This window comes from Lactuca sativa, chromosome 2, assembly GCF_002870075.4.
Source record: "Lactuca sativa cultivar Salinas chromosome 2, Lsat_Salinas_v11, whole genome shotgun sequence".
Taxonomy (NCBI): Eukaryota; Viridiplantae; Streptophyta; class Magnoliopsida; order Asterales; family Asteraceae; genus Lactuca; species Lactuca sativa.
In genome coordinates, this window is record NC_056624.2 from 103,293,252 (window position 1) to 103,318,228 (window position 24,977).

At 37.5% G+C, this 24,977-nt stretch overlaps 3 protein-coding genes across 3 annotated transcripts; 2 read left to right on the plus strand and 1 right to left on the minus strand.

Annotated features, from left to right (window-relative positions):
• Window positions 1–3,680: 3,680 nt before the first annotated feature.
• Window positions 3,681–8,482, plus strand: LOC111886298 (uncharacterized). Its single transcript, XM_023882532.3, has 12 exons — window positions 3,681–4,077; window positions 4,698–4,844; window positions 4,957–5,071; window positions 5,177–5,271; window positions 5,357–5,460; window positions 5,603–5,640; window positions 6,188–6,423; window positions 7,030–7,123; window positions 7,210–7,400; window positions 7,484–7,703; window positions 7,800–7,967; window positions 8,049–8,482. The coding sequence occupies exons 1-12, from the start codon at window positions 3,859–3,861 to the stop codon at window positions 8,198–8,200; spliced, it is 1,779 nt and encodes a 592-aa protein (XP_023738300.1). The 5' UTR covers window positions 3,681–3,858; the 3' UTR covers window positions 8,201–8,482.
• Window positions 8,483–12,104: 3,622 nt separating this feature from the next.
• Window positions 12,105–13,019, plus strand: LOC111886282 (protein RTF1 homolog). The gene has a single exon (XM_023882518.1). It carries the CDS (start codon window positions 12,105–12,107, stop codon window positions 13,017–13,019), a length of 915 nt encoding a protein of 304 aa, XP_023738286.1.
• A 1,713-nt stretch (window positions 13,020–14,732) lies between these two features.
• LOC111886281 (uncharacterized) lies at window positions 14,733–15,206 on the minus strand. The gene has a single exon (XM_023882517.1). It carries the CDS (start codon window positions 15,204–15,206, stop codon window positions 14,733–14,735), a length of 474 nt encoding a protein of 157 aa, XP_023738285.1.
• Window positions 15,207–24,977: the final 9,771 nt, after the last annotated feature.

Below are 24,977 nucleotides of genomic sequence, written 5' to 3' on the forward strand. Positions count from 1 at the left end.
TAAACCAGGATTTATAATGTTTCCAATCTTTACTGGACTATTTGAAGTGTCTGTATGAAGTATTTGATGAAACTGTGGTTGTTATTGAATAATCATCATACATGCTTTCGCATTTTTGGTTCACAAATGTTATCATTGTTGTTGTTACAAAGCATAGAATTCCTAGTTGTGACATCGACTCTCCCTTGAAACATGACTCTTAGAGATTTAAACTGATATCGGGAAATTAGGATGCTACACATCTATATTAGGGATGGGTGCAGTGCTGATGCACAGGGGGCACGTGATAGCATACGCATCGAGCCAGTTGAAGCCTCATGAGACGATATATCCCACCCACGATCTAGAGCTGGGGGCGGTGGTCTTCACCCTCAAGATCTGGCGTCATTATTTATACATGGTTTGGTATACCATATACACGGACCACAAGAGCCTGAAGTATCTCATGGATAAGCCCAACCCGAATATGAGATAGAAGAGGTGGTTGGATGTAGTGAAAGACTATAACTGCGAGGTTGTGTATCATCCGGGAAAGGCTAATGTGGTAACCGACGCCCTGAGTCGTAGAGCAACGAGTGCTCCGATCCGAGATGTGTGTATGAGGATGACGGTGATGACTCCAGTCTTAGATACCATTCGAGAGGCACATGTGGAGGCTGTGAAACCGGAGAACCACAAGAGGGAGCGAGTAATTGGGCAGGTGTCTGAGTTTGTGACGGATAGTCGAGGGCTTATGCCTTTCCGAGGGCAGATTTGGGTGCCCTATACAGGCGGAGCTCGGCATATACTAATGGAGGAGGCGCATAGATCGAGATTATCGATCTATCCAGGGGCCACTAAGATGTATTTGGACCTGAAGAGAGATTATTGGTGGCCCTATATGAAGAGGGATGTGACATGGGTAGTTGAGAGGTGCCTGACTTGCCGTTGGGTTAAGGCAGAGCACCAACGTCCACATGACCCATTGCAGCCTCTGGAGATTCCCCAGTGGAAGTGGGAACATATCTCTATGGACTTTATCACTAAATTATTGAGGACGGCGCGTGGAGTTGACGCGATTTAGGTGATTATGGATCGGCCGACGAGGAGCGCTCACTTCCTCGCTATGAGTGAGAGTTCTTCTGTAGAGAGAATGGCCAAGATTTATGTGAGAGAGGTGGTAGCACGACATGGAGTGCCAGCCTCGATAGTGTCAAATTGAGACATGCGTTTTACTTTCAGGTTTTGGAAGAAATTTCATGAGGAGTTGGGCTTGTATTTGCATTTCAGTACCTCATACCACCCACAGACGGACAAGGCTTCCTTGATTTGCGAGGGCAGATGGGATTGAATGGTTATTGAAAGAGTTTTCACACGACGATTTGAGTATTCTTTCTAACTCAAGGCATCAGCTACCACGTTAGCCTTGCCTGGGTGGTACTTGATTTCACACTCGTAATCGTTTAGCAGCTCAACCCATCTTCGCTGCCTCATGTTTAACTCCTTTTGATTTAAAATGTGTTGGAGACTCTTGTGGTCAGTGAAAATGGTGCACTTTGTACCATAAAGGTAGTGCCCCCAAATCTTCAAGGTGAAGACCACTGCTCCCAATTCGAGATCTTGGGTGGTATAATTAACCTCATGTGTCTTTAGTTTTCGGGATGCATAAGCGATTACCTTACCACGCTGCATGAGTACACAACCTAACCCTTGATTTGAAGCATCGCAGTAAACTACGAAGTCCTCCGTTCCCTCTAGTAATGATAGTACTGGTGCACTACAAAGAGCCCGTTTCAGAGTTTGGAAGGCAACTTCTTGCTTCTCTGTCCATTCAAATGGCACACCCTTTTGTGTAAGCATGGTAAGTGGCTTGGCGGTCTTAGAGAAATTCTGAATGAACTTTTGTAATATCCCGTGAGACCTAAAAATTGACGAATCTCCGTGGGTGTCGTTGGAATCTCCCATCCTTCAATGGCTTTAACCTTAGAAGGATCCACATGTATCCCTTCTTGACTAACAACATGACCCAAAAATTTCACACTACGGAGCCAGAACTCACACTTAGAGAGTTTTGCGTATAACTTTTCGGTTCGTAGGGGTTCCAAGATTTGTCGGAGATGTTGGCCATGCTCCTCTTCGCTTCGAGAAGACTAGGATATCGTCAATGAAAACAATGACAAAATTGTCGAGGAATGGTCGACAAATTCGATTAATCAGGTCCATGAGTGCGGCAGGGCATTCGTTAGACCGAAGGGCATTACAACAAATTCGTAATGTCCGTAACGATTTTGGAAAGCAGTTTTGGGGATATCCTCTTCCCGGACCTTGAGTTGGTGGTATCCGGATCGCAGGTCTATCTTAGTGAAGCAACTTGCTCCTTGGAGTTGGTCAAATAGATTGTCGATTCGCGAAAGTGGATAACGATTTTTGATGGTGAGCTTGTTTAATTCCCCAGTAGTCAATACATATCCTAAAGGAACCGTCCTTTTCTTGACAAAGAGAACCGGAGCTCCCCAAGGTGAGAAGCTGGGTCGGATAAATCGTTTGTTCAAAAGCTCACTGAGTTGGCTGGACAGTTCTTGCATCTCCGCAGGAGCCAACCTATAGGGCGATTTGGCGATGGGTGTAGCTCCTGGCATAAGGTCAATTCGGAACTCGACTTGTCTTTTTTGGGGGTATCCCTAGAAGATCTTCGGGAAAGACATCCGGGAAATCGCAAGCCACGGGGATGTCCCGAATATTGACCTCCTCCTTGGACTTATCCACTATGTGAGCCAGAAACGTCAAGTCTTTCTTTCCTAGATACTTTTGTGCCTTAATGCACGAGATAAGACAAAGGTTCGCACTGGATTTCTCTCCGTATATAATTAGGGTTTCGCGATTTGGGAGGTGAAGGCGAACGACCTTCTTGTGACACATAATTTCAGCATGGTGGGGGCTTAACCAGTCCATGCCGATAATCACATAGAAACTACTAATGTTTACATGCATAAAGTTTATTTAGAAGACGTGATGATTTAAGGTCAAGGGTACATCCTACGTAGATTTCCCCAGTTGATTCTGTTTTTCCATTAGCCATTTCCACCGTAAAGGTTTCATTAAGCTTCTGGGGTTGTTGTTTTAGCAAGTGCTTAAATTTATTACTCACAGAGCTTCGTTCTGCCCCGGTATCAAATAGGATGCATGCATATGTTTGGTTTAGGAGAAACGTACCAGTGACAACAGCGGGATCCTGAACCGCTTCTCCTTGACCCATGGTTAGCACTCTCCCTGCTCCTCCATTCCCGGGGTTGTTGATGTTGGGGCAGTTTCGACGAAAATGCCTAGTCTTTCCACATCCATAACAGGTGTGGTTTGGCCCCGCGTTGTTGCCGATGTTGTCGGTGTTGTTGTTGTAGTTGCGGTTGTTGTTTCCCTGCTGCTGGTTCTGGGGAGGATAGGTCGTACAGTACTTTGTCGTGTGAGCCTTTCGATTGCAACTATTCTTAAATAATAAAATTTGTAACTAACTTTGAATTTGTCGTCGTATATTATTCGATATGGTTTAAAACTTGAAAACAGTGAGCATTTATCTTTTTTTGTTATATGACTTAAATATCCTAATTCTAATAATAAGAGAATTAGGTTAAAAGTACATATCCAAAGACTCATAATGATATTTTATATGCAATTTTAACGTGATCAAGAGGAAGCCTGATATTTATCATCATAGAAGGCTGACGTGCGACTCCACAGTTGTTTAAAGGCACACGATGGCATAATCGGAGTCCCCAATAACCCACCCCCTTGCCTTTCCATTCAATTCCTACTCCTGTCTCTGCTAGATTGCATCTCTCTTTCTCTCTCTAAACTATACAACCGGCGGACTGTGATAACAAGATGGCGCCGCCGGCTGCGGTGGAGGGCGGTGACGCTGGTGGTGGAGGAGGACAACCACAGCAACAGCAGGGTTTTGGTCAGATGTTTACCGGAATCATAAGGGTAGCTGTCATATATTACTTCGCATCCAAGTTTTTCTCTCCCGGTGGTAAACCCTCGTCTTCTGGCTCCGAACCTGCTCTTCAGATCTCCAATCTATTCCACAAGGCTGAACTTTTGGTCCGTTTCTATTTCTCCCTCTGCTTTTCACACACACTCCGTTATTCGTGATTCATTGTGTAAATCACTTTACTTTTAAATCTGGATCGCAAATGATACACGCTAACCTAATTCTTATTTGTTTCACTTTTATTTATGTCACTACGTTTTGATTAACATGTCAACGAATTACACCATCCGTTCGGATGTAAAGTGTTTAGTGTTTGTTGCTCTTAAAACTAATTGCTGTTGTTTCTTTTGCTGACCGCATTGAATTACATATCTAGTGATACATGAAGGAATGATTTGTCGTATTTCAAGTGAAGTAACTAACATTTTTGCATTTTAAACCGATTAGGTTTGACCTAAATCATCAAAGTGTCATTTTTGTTGGGAAAAATTGGAAATTTTTTGAGAATGTTAATTGAATTGTTAAGTACTCACCTACAAGTTTCTGTGGTTGGTTATGGCTACCAGAAAGTCATATGGAGAAAAATCAAATGTTCTCTAATAGTCTAATTTATTTGTTGATTGTTGACTCTGATCATGTTGTTTTTCTTCTATCATGTTTACGTTACTTTATTGGGCTTTTTTTTTTGTATGTAACCTGAAACTTATTTTTCCATGAATCTTTTCTCCAGGATATGTGGTTCTATGTCTCTGAACATGAGAAGTTTAATGATTTTGGGAATGAAGATGCACTTATATGGCATGAATCAAACATACCTTACGCAGTTTGGGGCCCAGAAAGCACCAGGACTCTTTCCTTAAAGTATTATCCATCAGAGGTGATAATAATCTTCAAAACATTTGATGCTTCACCCTTATTTCAACACACAATATATGTTGGTTTTTAACGTTTTATACTATCACTTAATGTAAATTGCATTTCAATTTCAGGCTTTGAAGCATAATGGGAGTCTATATTCTCATGTGTTCTTTGCACGTTCAGGGTATCCAGCAGACCCAAATGACCCTGAGTATCAGCCTTTAGCTGCCTTTGGGCTGACTCATCGTAATACTTTGTATCTCATCAAGTCAACTTTGACCAAATGGACAATATAGTCAATATATAATTAATTCTGCATATGTATCTAATGAATCATATCTTTATTTGCAGCTGTTGTTGCATACTTACCAAAGTCAAAAGCAAACAAAAAGAAGAGCTTATTGGGGAACTCTAAAGGCACTAGTGATGATGAAGCAGTGTCTGAGGTTTGTTTGTTCAAGTGTTCAACTTGGTTGTTTATGGCTAATAATGTGAAATTTGAATGTATGTGTATGTTATGTTGTTACTCAGGGTGTTGAAGAACCTCAAGGTGATTTAAAGGATGAAGGTCCTGTGGAATATATCTCATATTGGAAACCAAATATCACTATTAACTTAGTTGATGATTTTACAAAGTATGTTGCTTCCTAATATCACTATTAACTCTCCAATCACATTTTGCTACTTGGTTGGCTTGTTTTATAGTTTTGAGGCTTAAATTTTTGTTCCAAAAATGGAGTTTTTTTATGACGTGTGATTTTTTATCCCATTTTTCAGGTACTCACAGCGTGCTATTCCACCCAATGTTGCTCCTCGTATCCTTTTCTGATTCAGTTTTCTAATGCATTTATTGTCTTAAAACTATTTTATATATTATTTAACTATAAGGAGAAGGTATGGTTTTAAAACTATCCTGTATGTTATTAACTTGTAAATATAGAATTTATTGTTTACAAAACTAAAAAACTGAAGGCTTTATAAATGAAGATAAAATTAAAATTTACTTAAATTCATGAAATTCTCAAAAAGAGATGTGCTGTTGCAGGCTTTATAAATGAAGTGGGTAGTATCACAAGTTTTCATTTCATTCCATGATGGAATGAAGAAAAACCCTGCCTAAGATTCTAATTTAATTAAGATCATAAACTTTAAAAAAAGATTTGTCATGAAAACATTTATAAATCAAAATGTGTTATTAAGAATTGGAAGGAATCAGATTCCCTTGTGTCTTTGATATTTCAAAAGTATGTATTTTTCTTGGTGTGCATATACCAACAATATTTTCATCAACACCCTCCAACTTCTAACAACTTGTCATTCTTTCACTTCATAACAATTTGAGTTTCTTGACTTTAGTTACAGACATGAAATTTGAGCCTACAACAGGGAACTATTATCCAACCGTATTCTTCAATGAATTCTGGTTACTTAGAGATAAGCTCATAGCCCTCAATGATACAGTGACCGAATTGCCCCTTCATCTAGAGGTGGCACCAATAAGCATGACCAAATGGCAGCTTTTCCTGCAGATTGATCAGTCATTCCAGATTCATCGCAGTTATGGAAGTATGCTCGAAGGAGAAGCTGATGAGCTTAAGGTATTCTGTTTCATAATCCTCTTAAAAGACCAAAATACCCCTAGTGTATATAAAATGCAGGCATAGAGGGTATTTTGGTCTTTTAATAGTAAACATAAGTATGGAATTGAATTCCTTACCACCCATCCCTAGTTATGTTAGGAATCAGCTGGATTTAAAAGACCAAAATACCCCTAGTGTATATAAAATGCAGGCACAGGGGTATTTTGGTCTTTTAATAGTAGACGTAAGTATGGAATTGAATTCCTTACCACCCATCCCTAGTAATGGTGAGATCCATCATACATGGAATTTGAAGGAATCAGCTGGATTTGAAAGACCAAAATACCCCTAGTGTATAAAATGCAGGCATAGGGGTATTTTGGTCTTTTAATTGCAAAAGAAAGTATCGCATTGAATTCCTTCCACCCATATCCCTAGGAATGGTGAAATTCATCAAACATGGAATTTGATGAATTGAATTCCTTCCGTAGTTCCATTTGGCTAGCAAAAACGCCCTTAGAAGGTTGTTACATGTATAAAATACATATGGAGGGGTATTTTGGTCTTTTAATAGCAAAAAAAACACCATAATAATAATAATGTATGATATTGTTGTTAATACAGAGAGTGTTTGTGGAAGGAAACCCCTATCTCCTGGGAATCACCATGGTTGTTTCACTGCTTCATTCCGTCTTTGACTTTTTGGCATTCAAAAACGGTAAATATGATATCAAAAATCATATATTATTTATTTATTTTTTTATTCTGGGAAGCATTTCTCAATAAATTGTTGTTATTGTGTAGACATACAGTTCTGGAACAAAAACAAATCCATGGAAGGACTTTCAGCAAAATCAGTTGTTGTGAGTTTCTTTTGTCAGCTAGTTGTCTTCCTTTACCTTCTGGACAACGACACCTCATGGATGATTCTTGCAAGTTCTGGAGTCGGTTGCTGCATTGAGTTTTGGAAAATAGGGAAAGCAATGCACATTGAGGTATATATGCACATTTAAAAATAGATACAAATATATAATCCCTCTCAACTAATTATGTTTTCTTTTTATTTTTTTGTTAAAAGATCGATAGAAGTGGGACCATACCTAAATTGAAATTCAGTGATCGTGATACCTACTCTGGAAACAAGACAAAAGAATACGATGATCTTGCAATGAAGTATTTGTCTTACGTACTTTTTGTACTTGTTGCCTGTTCTTCTGTTTATTCACTCATGTATGAAACCCATAAGAGCTGGTATTCATGGATTCTCTCTTCCCTTACAAGCTGTGTATACATGTTTGGTAAGCCTCTAAACACAAAAAAAAAAAAACAATTTTCACTTCTTCTTTTTACAACATTAATCTACTACCCGATTTAATTATATGTTGTTGTTGTAGGTTTCATTATGATGTGTCCACAGCTGTTCATCAATTATAAGCTGAAATCAGTTGCTCATATGCCATGGAGGCAGATGACATACAAGTTTTTGAATACGATTATTGATGATCTCTTTGCATTTGTCATCAAAATGCCAATTCTACATCGACTTTCTGTCTTCCGTGATGGTAAGTAACTCCATGAACAAGCAATTAAAGTTTTTGAATAATAATTGCGACAAACAACTTAATTTGATTTTGTTATTGCAGATGTGATATTTTTGATATATTTGTATCAAAGATGGGCTTATCCGGTAGACAAAAAGAGAGTGAACGAATTTGGATTTGGTGGAGAGGATGAGGATGAATCCACGGTAGCCTTGGCATCAACTAGTAATGCGGAAGACAAGAAAACCAATTAAGACCCAATCTGACTTAAATTAATAATACCATCAAGTTTTGAGAAGACAAAAAAAACACCATAGTTTCAAGATTTATTTATTTTTGTTTGATTGTGATTTACATTTACTTTTTTTTTTTTTTTTTTTTTTTTTTTTTTTTGTTTTGTTTTAATCTAAACATGTTGACGATGATAGAGTATTAAGTTGTTTGCTTAGATGAGTAGAAAGGAAGGTAGTTTCTGAGTACTTAATGCAGTGCGTGTTACTAGATTTTTCTTACTTTTACTTGCCTTGTTCTTATCATGTGCAACTCCTTTTTTCTATGCAACATTTTTTTTTGATAAGAGTTGTATGCGACATACTTGTTTGAATTCAAATAAAATGGTAAATCTTACTTATACTTGAAACATTGTCCTAAAAATTATAAAACTGTATATGAAATTTGAATTTAAGATCAAAAATTATATACTTGGAAAGGGAAGATTTCGAAAAATCAAATATATTATTCCTAGTGTTTAAAAGAAGTTGTGATGTTTTTGTATTTATTAAAATCAATACGTTTTCTAGTTTTTGTTAAATTAATGTTTTGTAACTAGATAACTTAATGAAGCCGGTTATATATATATATATATATATATATATATATATATATATATATATATATATATATATATATATATATATATATATATATATATATATATCCATTTTAGATAAACTATATAATTTTCTTTTTGATAATTGAGGACCTCAACCGATTTGTTTTTTGACAACCTGGTTGTTGCAAGCTCGAGGCCCATGCATGCCTGACAAAGGGAGAAGTGTCACTTGTTTTACCCGTTAGGCCATCAATGGATGATTAATATCCTTTATAATTTAAATCAATAATGCCATGTAAAATGAATATGTTTTTGTTTACTGTGCTCTTTAGACTAGTCAAACTTTAATTATTTATACTTTATACCATTTGTTTGAAAGATTGTAACTTATTAAATATAATACCAAAAACAACAAAATTAGAATCTAAAATCATCTACAAACTATAAATAACAAGTTAAAAAAATCGCATTTTAGTCCGACTTAAAACAAATGATATATGTTTGTTTAAAAATTTTCACAGAATACAAAAGTTTAAAATTCTTGCTGAAAAGCTGAAATATTTTAGCTTTGATATTTCATTTTTGAAGGTTTGTAACTCATCAAATATAACACTAAAAACAACAAAATTATAGTCTAAAATCATTTACCAACTCTAAATTACACTTTGGAAAAAACTGTATGTTAATCCGACTTAAAACGAATGATATATGTTTTTTAAATAATTTCATAAAATACAATTTTTTAAAAAAACCGATTTTTACCCGGAACCGGCCGGACCGGACAGGTAAAAAGACCAAACAGGTTTTGCTGAAATCCTAGAAACGAGAACTGGACCGGGGGTCCAAAAAACGGTTCGATCTGGCCCGTTCCGGTCTGATTCACCGGTCCGGTCCGATCAATAGGTCCAAATGCTCACCTAGGGATGACAAAAATCCCCATACCCAATGGGGAACCCGAAACCCGCACCTGTTTTGATTGGGGAATCCCCAAGTTGACCGGGGATGAGGACGGGGATGGGGAATCCACGAATAAAAAAGTGGGGATGGGGATACCCCTAATCCCCGACCCTGGACCCGCCCCCGGTATATATTAATATATAAAAATAATACAAAACATATATTTATAGTAAAATTTACAATACATAAAATTTGATCCAAATAACCTAACTCATTAGTAATTACTCGATTGAAATTATATTTTTTCTTTTTCTTTTATCTAACTTAAACTCGTGTATAATTTTTTTTTTGTTTGGTTTATCTATTTTACCTCAAATATCACTCTGATAATTTTTTCTACGTGATTTTCATGTATATATTAAAATTTGGTAGAAAATTTGTTTATATTTTTTATGCAATCTAAGGATATTTTTATATTGTGAAAAATATCTTTAAACTTGTGCTAGAAAAATTGAAATTAAGAGTTTTTCTTTACGAAAAAGTTTCATATTAAAAGAGGAAAAGAAATCCCCGATTCCCCGTTGGGGATCCCCAGTCCCCAGTGGGGATGAGGATGAGGGTTTATTTATATTCCCCGATGGGGATGAGATGAGAATGAAGATTGGAATGATAATTCAGGGATAGGGATGGAGATTGGGGTCCCCTGTATTTAGGGGTGACAACTCTCGACCCAACCCGTAACCCGACACGAACCCGACACAAAAATAAGCGGGTTAGGGTTGAGATTTTTGACCCGCTAACCCGTTTATTTAATGGGTTGGGTTGGGTTACCTTTTTGGGTTCGCAGGTCATCCCACCAACCCGCCTAATATATCTATTTATTTTAGTTTTTAACAATCTAAGATCATATTATACTCATATTGGTTCATAAAATTTAATTTGGTAATTGGTATTCGTAATTTCATATATTCCGCCATATAGTCGTATGTATGTGGCAATGCGGCATTGAGGGCTTGTAGGCTTGTGGCTCATGATCCAGTCATCCATCCTTGACTAGTTGACTCCTTGTGGAGTTTATTTGAATGTGGCTATTGACAACCTAACTCAAAATGAAATGAATTTGAACATCAATGAAGACGATACGCGAATTACAAATTCGAACATACTTTAAGGTGTCACTTGGTGAGTTCTTTTTAGTACAAATATTTATGTAGCTTTCAAAAGGTCATAAATTTGATTTTTCATATTGTTTCTATTTGAAGGTCATCTTGAAGAAGTTGGTGTTGGAGGAAGAAATGAGAATTTTAGCATGAATGAATTATCACATTTGTTTTTGGATATGTTTGAACTTTATGAATGTTTTGATTTTTAGTTTATTTGGATGTTTATGACTTTATGTTTAATGTTTATGACTTTTAGACTTCATTTTATTTGGATTTTTTAATTTCATCTTAAATGTGTTACTTATTAAATGGGTTATACGGGATGAGTTTGACCACACGTGAACCCGCCAACCTGTATATTTATACGGGTTATGCGCGTTGGGTTGGGTTGATGTTTCCAACCCATCAATCCGTGACCTGCCAACCCGCCAACCCATATATTATATGGGTTGGGTAGAGTTTCTGGATTCCAACCCGCCAACCCGTAACCCGCCAACCCAAACCCAACCAAATTGCCAAGCCTACCTGTATTCCCCACCCCCGTTGTCATCTCTATGCTCACCCCTATGTAAAGGTGGGTGGGTGGGAGTGGGTGTGCGTTTATATTTTAGAAAAATTATGGAATGAGAAAAATATGGAAAACAATGATTATCGGTTTTCCAAAAATTTTGAAATTTTAGAAAATGGAAAATTTTCATTTTGTGTGAAAAATTTAACTTTTTAACCTAAAAGTCTTTCAAATGCACTTAATATGAAACACTCCAAGATGGAAACTGTTGTGGGTTATGTACGAATGTGAGTTTTTATTACACTTGCTAAATAATTTGCTGCAAACCATGCAGGATATTGGAAAACTGTTGGTGTTTGTATTTGATCAAGAATCATGGTGGATTTGGATGTGATGCTTCTTGAAGCAGCAAGAAGAACAGGAAGAAACCAGCATTCAACACCACCATCTGGAATGGATTTGGATGAGATGCTTCTTGAAGCAGCAGGAAGAACAGGAAGAAACCTGCATTCAACACCAGCATCTAGAAGACAAGGAAAGGGTTCATATTCTGATGATGGAAGTGATACTAGAGATGATGATCATGGGTCAGCTGACCGGGCAGATGAAAAAGATGGAGCATTGAACGAACTCCTTGCCCGGAAAAGACTCATCCTGCAAGATCCAGATTCTCATTATAATCATGAAGACACAGACTCTGTTGGAAGTGATCTTTACAAGTTGAAGAAGACAGACAAATGTCAGAGCTTCATAGAGAAATGATACTTGCTGAACGTGCTAACAGAAAACTGTATAAAAAGTTGAAAAACAGTATAAAGAAACAGAAAGAAAAGTCAAATCAGAGAGAAGACACGGTCAACCGGGCAGCACGGTCATCTGCTCGGTCAGCTGACAGTGATGATGACTCTTTTGGAAGTGATCTTTACAAAGGGAAAGAAGATAGACAAAGGGTTTCAAAAATGTCAGAGCTTGATAGAGCAATGATACTTGCTGAACGTGCTAACAGAAAAATGTATAATAAGTTTAAAATTTGTATAAAGAAACATAAAGAAAAGTCAAATCAAGGAAAAGCCAGACCCTCACCTCACACTGTCAACTGGGCAGGACAGTCATCTGACCGGGCAGATGCAAAAGATGTTGTCCCTGCCCGGAAAAGACTCCGCCTGCATGATCCAGAATCTCATTATAAGGCCATCCAGTATACTCTCGGTCGTGGAGAGCTTCCAAGTCAGCCACCTTACGCCACCATGAACCACTCGTATACTCACCACTACAGGAAAGAAGAGAGAGAAGAGAAAGACAGAGGAGAGAGAAGAGGAAGTTGGGAGAGAAGAAGACGACCATTGGTCGTTTACACTCGTGATGCCCACCACGAAACACCACAACCACGAACGGCCGGGCTGGTGTGCACGGCCGTTGTTCGTTGCCACCTCAACCACGGATCCGTTCGTGGAGAGCATACCGGTAGGTCTAATCGTAAAGACGCAGACAGACGAAACATCACATCACCTCCTTTAAACAACTCAAACCATAGTGACAGTGGGTCCCATAGTGAAGATGAAGACTCAACGGGTGATAGTGATGATGAGAAAATGTCCAAAGAGTCCTCGGTTCTTAAGTATGAAGTCGTGTTCCGAACGTCAAAACTGGCAAAATGGTTCTCGGAAAGTTGATCGTTTTTGCTTTGTGAGTGTCGGAATCGGAAAGTTCAAATCCGTCCCGAGTCGGAAACGTGGATTCCGCCGACCTCGGCAGGCAATAGAAGTTAGAAAAACAATAATCATAAATACGTTAATCTCATATGGGGAAACGAAAGCTTCTCCGCCAGGTGGTGGCAGATGGCTGACTTAAGACCCCGCCTCTTAAAAATCTAATTTTGTCTTATCTGAAAAAAATGGAAATGTAATATATTGTGATTTTACTTTTACCTAAAAATGTCCATGATGATACAATTATTAACTTGTTTGCTTAGATGAGTAGAGAGGAAGGTAGTTTTTCAATACTTAATGCATGTTACTAGATATTTCTTACTTTTACTTGCCTTAACCTCACTGGCTTAGGAGTTGATCCTTTTTTATTTAATGAGCTTAATGGGTTAAGCAATTAATCTGGACAGCTATGTATGATTATTTCTTTTCTTTATTTAATTTCAAAAAAAAAAAAAAAACTTGGCTTAGGGCTTGTTTGAGTCAAATTACAATTGCATAACTAATGGGAATTGTTTTTTTTTTTAGTTAATTGTTCCTTCTCTTAATCGTTTATACCACTGTTAGTTTTGTATATCTTAGTTAAATTTGTATATAGTCATGAACCTTGTTGGAATTTCCATAGAATGAAGAAATTGCTAGTCTTAAGTATCTTTCTGGCTTTTCCTGTTTCATGACACTCATTACATCCCATCTACCACTGTTGAGCCTATTCACCATGGTGATTGAAAACTGAAATCAAATTATCTTTGTTTCAGTTTTTGGGCAAATTGACGGGGAAACATGCTTTGGTGTGTTCTTGTTATCTATGTATTGAATTGATTTGGGCAAAAATAAACTCTATATGTGAATTTGATGTGGTTTGGACCTTAAAAGAAATAAAAAAAGGTGTTTTTTGTTTAGCCTACATGGTTTAGTGGAAATTTGACACTGAACTGTTCAAGAATAATGTATGAACAATGTCTTATGGTTCACTTTTTGCATTACAGGTGTTTGATTTATCATTTATTTAGAGGTATTTTCGTATCTTAGAGAGAAGGGTGTGGGTAATTTAATCAACATATAATAATATGTAGGCTGCAAAGTGAAAGCTTACTTTTACAACATCATTCACCAGTTTAGAAATTTATTATTATTATTATTATTATTATTATTATTATTATTATTGTTATTACGTTCTTCAAGGATACCGGTGGCGGCCAGTTATTGGATGATTGTGTAGTAAAACAACTTTTGATTGATGGCACACCTTTCGGATGTGCTTTTAATGGAGCCGAAAGGGTCTTAGGTTGGTGGGTGTGGTGCCACACTTGTCACAGTCCACCTAGGCGCCACATCACACTTTGCACATTCTTACAAAAAGTTGTCATTTGGTAGGCACGAGCTGCCATACTTGCCATGCTACCTATTTTTTTTTTTTTTTAAATATACAAAATAAATCTTTCAAACATAACAATTTTTAAAAACTAAAAATTCATTAAACTTAAAATAAAAACATAGAAATTCAAAATAACAACAAACACACAGAGAAAAAAAAAGAATTTAAAATTAAAAACATACAAACTAGAATTATCAAACCTAGATAGACCTAGAGAACATCTTCATTGGAAAATTGACGTTCCAAATCGTCGACCGATTTCGTGTTAAGATCGATGTGGTTGACGTTTAAAATATGTTCCGTTAAGTCCCACGAAGAACATGATGTGTCTCAACATCATTAACTAGTGCCCTCCTCGACATGTACTCCGCACTTCCAACCTCAAAAACTTGTGTCGATGGAACGGTCTCGTTTTCGTTATACTCACATACTGCATTTCCTTCGTCTTCCAGAATCATATTATGCAATATGATACAAGTATACATCACATCGCTCATTTTCTTCTCCTCCATATACGGCGCAAGATATTTAAGAATATAACAACGTTTTTTCAAAGCTCCAAATGCTCGTTCAACATCCTTTCTCGCCCGCTCTTGAGCTCTCTTAAACTTCAACCTTTTCCGATCATTTGGACAAGACAATGACTTCACAAAACAAGCACGCTCTAGATAGATTTCATCCACCAGATAATACTCGTTCCTATACGATGTTCCGGCTACTTGAAAAGAGTAGTCTGGTGCAGTCTCGCTGTACATATCGACAAGTAATGGAGACATGTTAAGAACATTGATGTCATTAAGGGAGCCGACTGAGCCAAATAATGCATGTCGCATCTCAAAGATCTTGTATGCCCAAGAGTCATTATAGAATGATATTACTAATAATATATGATCCTATAGGGTCACACCATATATCAAGTTACTGTCAATTGATTATTTATTACTCCCTCCGTCCCAAAATTATTGTCCACGTTTGACTTTTTAAGTCTCTTTTGTTCAACTTTGACCTTAAATAATTTATTTTTTGTTGTATAACTTTTTATGCAAGATATATGAATAGATTGTTTTTTAAATGTATTTTCATTGTTATAAGTTTTATCAAAAATTATATAACACAAATAAAGTTATTTATGGTCAGTGTTGACATGGAAAGACTTCAAAATTCCAACGTGGATAAAGTTCACAAAAACTATTTGTGTTTGACTTGTATTCCCCCCTAAAAACGTAAAATAGTAAAACCATAGGGGTATGAACTCACAGTTGGTTGCGCGAATGTGCCGGACAATGAGACTGAAAATGAGGACCCTCGAGTTGGTGTACGCTTCAATTAACGGGATCCTAATAATAATTATATACATATTTGCATTTACGTTAGCGAACCCATTAGTTAAAGTGTTAGAAAAACACTTACTTTTGAGTTAGGAATAGTTACCGTGAGTGTTGAAGTGAAACGAGGGTTTTTGGTTTCCAAAGTCTTCACTGCTGGAAGGAGTTCATAGTCGTACACGGTTCACGGCCATGAACGATTCTTGGTGCTCTTCGTGAAATATGAAGATTTGAAGGGTTCACGGTCGTAAACCCTTCAACGGAGGTTTGTTGATTCAGCGAAAAATGGACTTTTGAAGCTTCCCAACAACACCCTAAGGCCGATTTGATGATTTTTGGAAGAAAAAGAGTAGAAATATGAGTTTGCAGTCAGAGGGTTTGAGAGAGAATAAGTGTGTTCCCGGCCAGAAAAGTAGAAATGGGGGTAAAATCTATATATATATATATATATATATATATATATATATATATATATATATATATATATATATATATATATATATATATATATATATATATATATATAGGCCGAGTTCACACGACCGGAAACGGGTTCACGGCCGTGAACGTGCTGATGAACGATTTTTCTGATTTTTGAGGTTAAGCTGGGTTTTTCAAGTGCTTTTGGTTTCGAGTTTTATGTAACTTTTGGATATACATATAAGTCGTTTACTAAACCTTACGAATTAACGAAAGCAAATAAAAATTGACATTTTATTAGACGGCAACTGACTTTTGTCGACTAAAAAGGTTCGGGTTGTTACATATGAATGCCATATGAAGATTTGTAGGCATAGTGTTCTTGAAGGAAATTATGAAGATTTGAAAGCGTAAGCACTCGAAGATTGAGAAAATTTGAAACTGTTCACAGAGACAATTTTGAGGGTGTTTATGGTTGGAAGTGTGTGAAATGAATAAATCAGAGTGTATATATATATATATATATATATATATATATATATATATATATATATATATAGGAGGTGTTTACGGTTGAAATGAGATTGGGCCTAAGGTGTTTACGGATGGCTTATTGGGCTTGAATTGAAAGTTAGCCCATTAAGGGGTGTTTATAGATGAATTGAACCGTAAACACATGTTTCCTTTTCCACTTGGCTGTAAACAACAATTCTCTTTTTGGCATGGACCGTGAACTCCATGGGAGGTTCACTTTTGGACCGTGAACTCCTATCTAGGAGTGATATTTGGCCGTAAACCCCATTTTGGGGTGTTTTCATGACTTTTACTTTGCATTAATTCCAAACTAACCCCTTTAACTTTGAACTTGTGTGTGTTAGGCCTAATCATATGTGATTTTATGTTAAGTATGAAGGTCATACCATACTATTTCAACATGATATTCCATAACTTTGGATATATATTGAATAAACATACTTGGAGATTAGAGCTTTATTAAAAAGACACAACGGATTGTCACATAATCCCCCCGTTAGAGGGAATTTCATCCTGAAATTATTTCTATAAAGTACAATCATGGACTAGGAAAAAGAAGCGGGTACTTTTGTTTCATCTGATCTTCTCGCTCCCAAGTGAATTCAGGTCCCTGCTTGGCATTCCAGTGAACCTTCACTATGGGGATGCAACTTTGTTTGGTTCTTTTGACCTCCCTATCCATGATCTCTACTAGTTCTTCCACGAAGTTAAAACTCTTATTTATCTCGATTTCATCGAGTGGAATTACAAGAGTCTCGTCAGATAAGCTTTTCTTAAGGTTTGACACGTGGAAGACGGGATGAATGTTGCTAAGCTCTTGGGGTAACCAGAGTTTGTAAGCTACGAGGCCGATCCTAGCGAGGATATCGAATGGCCCGATATACCTTGGATTGAGCTTTCCGCACTTTCCGAAGCATATCATACCCTTCCAAGGTGAAACCTTCAACAGAACGTGGTCCCCATCCTGAAATTCCAAAGGTTTTCGCCTTCTGTTTGCATAGCTCTTTTGTCGATCTCTGCAGCCATAAGAGATCAAAGATTAATGATGAAGGAACATCAAGTCATGATGAAAGAACAACAAGCTATGATGATTGACCAGCAAGCTTCATTAAGAAATCATCAAGCATCGATCCACAATCTCGAAGCCCAACTCGGTCAACTAACGACTTTGATGAATGAAAAATTATCTCCACGAATTCCTGAGAAGAAGACACAAACACATGTCATGGTGATTGATACTGAAGAAGAAGCTATTTCTGAGTTCCTAGAAGCTTTAGAAGTGGAGCCAAAGACGTCCGAACCAACGCCAAAAAAGTCGAAGCTCGAAAATCAAAATGTTGTTGAACAATCGAACTCACGACGTGGGACCAGTCTGAACAGAAATATTCAGCAACTGTTACGACTTGTCGTCCTCCCTTGCCTTTCCCATCTCGAGCTAATCTTCATCCACTGGAACAGGAGCATCTGGAATTTATAAAGCAAGTAAAGGGTATCCCAATAAATACTCCTTTTATTAAGTCGTTATCTAAAATTCCCGAATACGCGAAACTCCTATAAGATTTGATAGACACTCTTCAGAAATTGAAGAAAAAATCCAAGATTATTCTTGGTGAGAAAAGTTCAAAAGTTGTATTAGGAGAGTTACCTGAAAAGATGGAAGATCCTAAACGCTTCACTCTTCCGTGTGAATTTGGAAATAATTTGAAGACATATGCTTTAGCCGATTCTGGAGCTAGCATAAGTTTGATGCCTTTCTCATTTTATAAGAAGCTCAATATTCCAAAATTAAAGGCTACAAGAATGACTATTCACATGGCCAACCGTTCAGTGACACAACCCAGGGGCATTGTAGAAGACATCTTGGTAAAGATTGGGAAATTTGTTTTTTGTCACACCCCCAAACCGGAACGACGGAAACGTTCGAGGGTGGAGGACGTCATGTTCAATATCATAACCATAGTGAAGAAAGTAAACACAACCATCATAAATATAATTTAAAAGGTTACATCGTTGCAAAATACATGTTTCCAAATAAATTACATATGATGTCAAAACAGTTCAAAAGAAATCTACGCCTTAGCGTCTTGCCTTCAAAGGTCTTGTGGTTACCTGTATTACTGATTACCTAAGAATACAAGTTGTTTTTGAAAGAGTATCAACATTAAAGCTGGTGAGTTCATAAGCAATTTATAAATGAAAAATGCATGTTGTTCCTTAAAGTTTGTTACAAGTTTGTTTCCAGAAAATCCAATATTTTCTAAAAGTTTTATTGTAGTCTTAACTGAACCAAGACTTAGTATATGTAAGTAAATCATCATACTTCTATGTGGTTTTATATCTAAATAAAACTCCTTTTTGTGAAGTCCTTAAATTCCCGTGAACGGTGTGTTTGTTAATTTGTAACACCCAAAGTCAGAAAGGACAAGAAAGGAAAGGAAACCCTAAGTTTAGGGGACGACTCGGCGAGTCCAAGGATGAAATCTGCGAGTCCAAGCGGGATCCGGGTCGAGGAGTAAGTGACCGACTCGACGAGTCGGCCAAGGAGACTCGGCGAGTCTGGTCTGTACGAGGAAAACCCTAAATTCAGGACTTGGAGCCTATTTAAGCGTCTCATTCTCTTCCCTAGGGCTCCTTTGCTGTCTCTCTCTCCCAGGAAACGAACCCTAAGCCTCCATTGTTGTGCATTCAAGCTTCCAAGCCATTTTTTTGGGTGATTTGAAGGAAGAAGAAAGAGGGGAATCATTGAAGCTTCAAGGATTGGATTTAGATCTGGAGTTGTGGAACCTTTCAGAGATATTGAAGGTATTGAGTCGTTTCCTTCATTTAGATCTTCTATGGTTGTAAGATTTGGGGCTTTTTAAGCCATGGTTAGTCACCCATTTGAGTTAGAAGCCGGATCTGGAGTTGCTACTCTAGATCTAAGCATATTATGGTCTTGAGAAGCATAAAGTATCTGCCCTTGAGTTGATTATGGAACCTCCTTGCCTTAAACCCTAGTTTATGGTGTATTTTGCCTAGATCTCCTTCTCTACACGTAAAGTTTGCAACTTTACGTGATGAATAGGCTTGGGAAGGGTAGATCTACAGTTTGGAGTCCATGCATGACTCAAACGTCCTCTGCATGTATGTAGATCTGAATGGACTCGGCGAGTCCTTTAAGTGGACTCGGCGAGTAGCATGAAGTTTAGGAGGAACTCGACGAGTGGGATGAACAGCTCGTCGAGTCAGATGAAGTTGGGCAGGAACTCGATGAGTTGGATGAACAACTCGACGAGTTGGATGAACAACTCGGCGAGTATGTTGAAGGTTGTATTGGACTCGGCGAGTCAGGTTGCGAAACCCCCAAACCCTTCGAGTTGAGACTCGAATCAGTGAGTCGAATGGAGACTCAGTGAGTTGGACAGGTCAGGACTCGGAAATCGATAGACTCGGCGAGTCATGGACTGACTCGGCGAGTCGATTCGCGAATAGAATGACTCTGAACATATGAACTCGGCGAGTCAATAGGGTGACTCGGCGAGTAGGATTGACCTGGAAGGTTGACTTGGACCAGAACTTTGACTTTGACCAGAGTTGACTTGGTTGACTGTCGGGGGTCAGTTAGACTAAGTGTTGCATTGATATTGGTAGCTCGGGGAGCTAGTGGAGTAGGAGTTCAGAGAGTTGCCGGACAGCAACTAGTGGGATCATCAGTGAGTTCAACTAGTGCAGGCGAGTTTCCCTTTTGTGTGAATGGGTCTACAGCCACAATACCAGCCCATGTAGTTATGAGTAGAAGACCCGGGGGTTAGCCCTAGGCACAGTATGCTAGTATGATATTCGGGACAAGGTCCAATGATAGCGGGTGGGTGCCCAAGGATTGGTTTATGTGATAGTTTATACTTGTTGTCTATGTGATACTTGTATGTGTCGGGTAGGGAGGTGAGTGGGGGCGAGGTCCCGTATCTCACCAATAGCAGAGTTTGGATGGTGTTCCACATCTCATTAGCAGCAGATCAGGGGCGAGGCCCAAGTTAGGGAAAGAGTGAGTGTGGGCTGGGCCCGTATCTCACTATCAGTAGGAGCATGGACGGGGTTCCATGACTCATCAGTAGAGTTCGGTTGTTAGGACCGGAGGGTAGTCAGACACCCCAGTTACGTCTGACAGTATGTGATGATATGTTTACATGATAGCATGATCTGTTATATGAGCTAGAGGTAGTAGGAGGGGAGTAGTCCCCAAGTTCAGTTGTTAGGGCCGAAGGGTAGTCCAGACACCCCAGATATGTCTGATAATCTGTTACGTTATAATATGTGATAGTAGTAGTAGTAGTAGTAGTAGTAGTATGGGGTGAAATAGTCCCCGAGGTTCGGTCGTTAGGACCGAAGGGTAGTCAGCACCCCAGAATGGCTTGACAGGGTAGTCAGCACCCCAGAATGGTTGACATGGGTAGTCAGCACCCCAGAATGGCTTGACACGGGTAGGTCTGATGGGTTTTGGCTATAAGACATCCTATGTGCTCATACAAACCCTAATGCTTGGATCTAGGTTTCTCTATTGTACATGCAAGTTATCCAAGACTATAAACCCTAATTCTAGCATTCAAGTAATCATATTAACATGAGAATAGGTTTATAATGTTACCTTGATTGTTATGTAGCAACAACAATCCTAATTCCTCCTTGAATTGACTTTGGAAGGCTTAGAGTCACAAGTGTCACTCCTCTAATGGTTCACAAACACCATAAGCAAGAGGATGAAGATGAGAGAAGATGGAGGCTACCAAAACTCGTGTAAAACCCTAGCAAGAAGCTTAGCCACGTTTTTGGTCCTTAAGGGATCTATATATAGTGAGGCTATTAGGGTTATCTAACAAGGAAACCCTAATTTGGATGCTTAATCCCTAAGCAACCCATAGACTCCTTTAATCAAGCCCTTGGACGATTTCCTTATGGGTTTCCCCATAGAATTCGTCCACCCCTTGATACAAGGCAATCCATGGCCCAAATTGCAATTATCTTATAATTACAATTCCAGTCCCTTAAGTTTAATTAATCTCTTTTAGTCACAAACTTAATTCTTATTAATTCTTGACTAATATTAATTAAACAATATGATTTCTCCTTTAATATATTATTCCCATAATATATTAATAAATCATATTTAATCCTTTCTCTCCATAATTCATCCTATCAAGTTGCTTTGGTGAAGGCAACCCAAAAGGACCATGCACCATCGGGTCAAGTACATACCAAAATAGTTATGGACTTAGACACTAATCCAACAGTCTCCCACTTCGATAAGTCTAATAACTATTCTGCGTATGACTTCAGATCCTGATCTGCAATCGTAGCTTTCCAAAGCCGCTGACAACTCTGATCATATCAGATACGCGTGTCCTTTAGATAAGGGATCATATATTCCTCCATTCTAGATATCGTATGAGATATGATTTCAAATCATTCTCTTTGTACTATATCTCGATTTCCGATTTATGACGACTGACTAATTGAACAAATCAAATTAGCTCTAGCCCGGCCGAACATTTACGTTTGTCATCACTAAACCATCGAGGGGCCCAAAGATATCGCTTTTATCCTATGTTGGATAAAAGGAACGGATAAACTTTGATACAATGCTTGCTTGCACTCACTCACCGAATCACACACAACAATATGTTTTATAACACCAAGTTACTAGTGCGTTTACATATTATCAATGTGCAACCGATTCGCAAGATACAACTCACACATCTCGGTTTCAAGAATATAAGATGTTATCGTCTCACTAATCACTCATGATACAATTCATGGAGTGATCCAAGTGAGCGTGGGTTTAATCCAATGCTCAAATCATATTCGTAAGCACTCATGATCGTTGCAGCAAACATTTGCTTATGTCTGATGCTCTTAAGACAATCCACACACCAATTCACGACAGTCTTCATTCATATCTACTTCCAACATATGAACGACTGTGGCCCGTTCGAATAATTCGATTATTCTTAATAAACTCAATTATTCTGGAAGTCAAAACATGCAAAGTGAAACACAAGAATAATACTAATCCCATATGGCCTCAAACCTTTGAGTATAAATAAAACTCTTATATTTATCACCATACCGATTACTCATTATTTGTCGTTTCAGGTAATCAACTTCTTACTTGAATTATTACACTTGTCCCATGCTCTTAGCATGCACACAATGTTTACCTATGGTTCTTACTTCTGTGAAATAGACCAAATCAAATACATTTCCAATCATTCTCATTTCACAACTCCAAATCCATTTCATAAGTGTAAGAATATCAAATTCTTGTTACTTATAAAATATGCTAGATTCTAACACTTTATGCAATGATCCTTCCGTAATGTCACTGCACCAAAGTCACAAAGACTATTGCCAATGATATTACAAAGTCCTCTATCGGAGATTGTTACAAGACAATTCCTTAGATATGATGTCTCTCACTCAAAGTACATTCCTTTGAATATCCTTTTGCATAAAAGTTTCTAATCTAGACATAGATTTTCAATATTCAATTCCCAATATGGATACGCTTCCATATTTTCCATATGACAACTCATTCTAAATAGAATCTTATCTATTTGTAATGATGTCGATATGGTCCATCCAATATGGAAACATTTCCATATTTTCCATATGACAACTTATTCTTAATAGAATCTTTTCTATTCATAATAATGTCGATATGGTCCATCAAATACCATGCTTCCAACTACTCACAAGCAACCAATCCTCGTCGAACTTGGATTGTCCTTTGATAGTTGTTTAATTATTTTATTGAAAACCAATTCTAGTCCCTTTTCCCTCTAAATGCGCTAGACATTTGGAAAATTTTAGAATGGTCAAATATTAAAGCATTTGCAATCGATCCTCTACCCGAAGCGTATGGGACACGATGCATGATGTTTTATTTGCTATGTTCTCAAAATTCGAATTGTGAAAAGGAATGCCGTAATCATAATTGAAATTTTAAGAACACACTATGTACCTTTGACTAAACTTATTAACATTCCACAACCTAATCCTTTAGATTTGAAATGAAGCATAATATTCTCTCCCTTAATTATAGTAAAACAACTTTACAACCCTTACGACTTTGCAATGAATGACTTTTGTTTTCTATAATTAATATTGCCAACTTGCAATACTTTCCATAATAATCATACAATCATAACTTTTATGCTCCCACTATCATGATGATTACTATAAAACATAACACTTATGCTCCCACTAGCTTCGACATGTATTCAAAACATCTTAACTTCCAGAAAAACAATACCTATTGAATTTCTTAAGTCCATGTTTCTAATACTTAATGATTTGATAATCTTTTATCAAGGCCTCTTAAACTTATACACCTTTGCCTTAGATAGTTCATATGTGTGTCTAAACATTTAAGACTAATTGCCAAACCTCACAATTCAAATTATGGAAAGGGATACCGTAACCATAATCGAATTAGAGAATGCAATTTTACAATCACTATCTTCTTAAAATCTTTCTTAGTGAAAGCATTTCCTCACAATCATTTTCATGAAGGAGGAAATCTTATGACACTTAGATTTTTAACGGTGTGTGTGTTCTTGTCCATGTGAATTTGTTAAAACCAAAGTTTACGACAAATTCAAACTCATATGGACCGAATTTTCTTAATTTTGATTTCTTGCCTTATGGTAGCACAGCTGCCCACCACGTCTTCCAAGTAGTTAAGCAGCTCACCCTTTCCTATCAATGTACCTTTCATTGATTAAGGTGCTTTGCCTTTTATGCGTTCAAAATGAGAACTCATAGAACTCACATGCATAATTAACTCAATTGGAACAACACAGAAACAAGATAATGTCAACACGATGGGTTGTAAACCTCAACTCGTGTGCTAGTGATGATTGTTAAGGTTTATTTGATTTGTTCTTGAACCCTTTCAAGACCATTAAGACTCCCACTGACTCCTTGACATATAATATTCTTTTGTCAATAACCATTTCTTGACAAACAAATATTCAAGAATTAGTGTAGCTTTTATCAAAACACTTCATAAATTGGTCCTAGTTGGTCTTTGTCTTATTCAAGACATCACAAATTTCCACATTTGATGAATGTTATAAACCTTTAATACTTTTCATTCATTATCACAATCTTAACTTTAAGACTTGTTTTGGAACGAAGTATGATTGACTTCTTGATTTAACCATTTATTCAATCCTTGATTCCTCTTCTTAAACATACAATTGTACTAAGACTCACTTAGAGGATCAATTG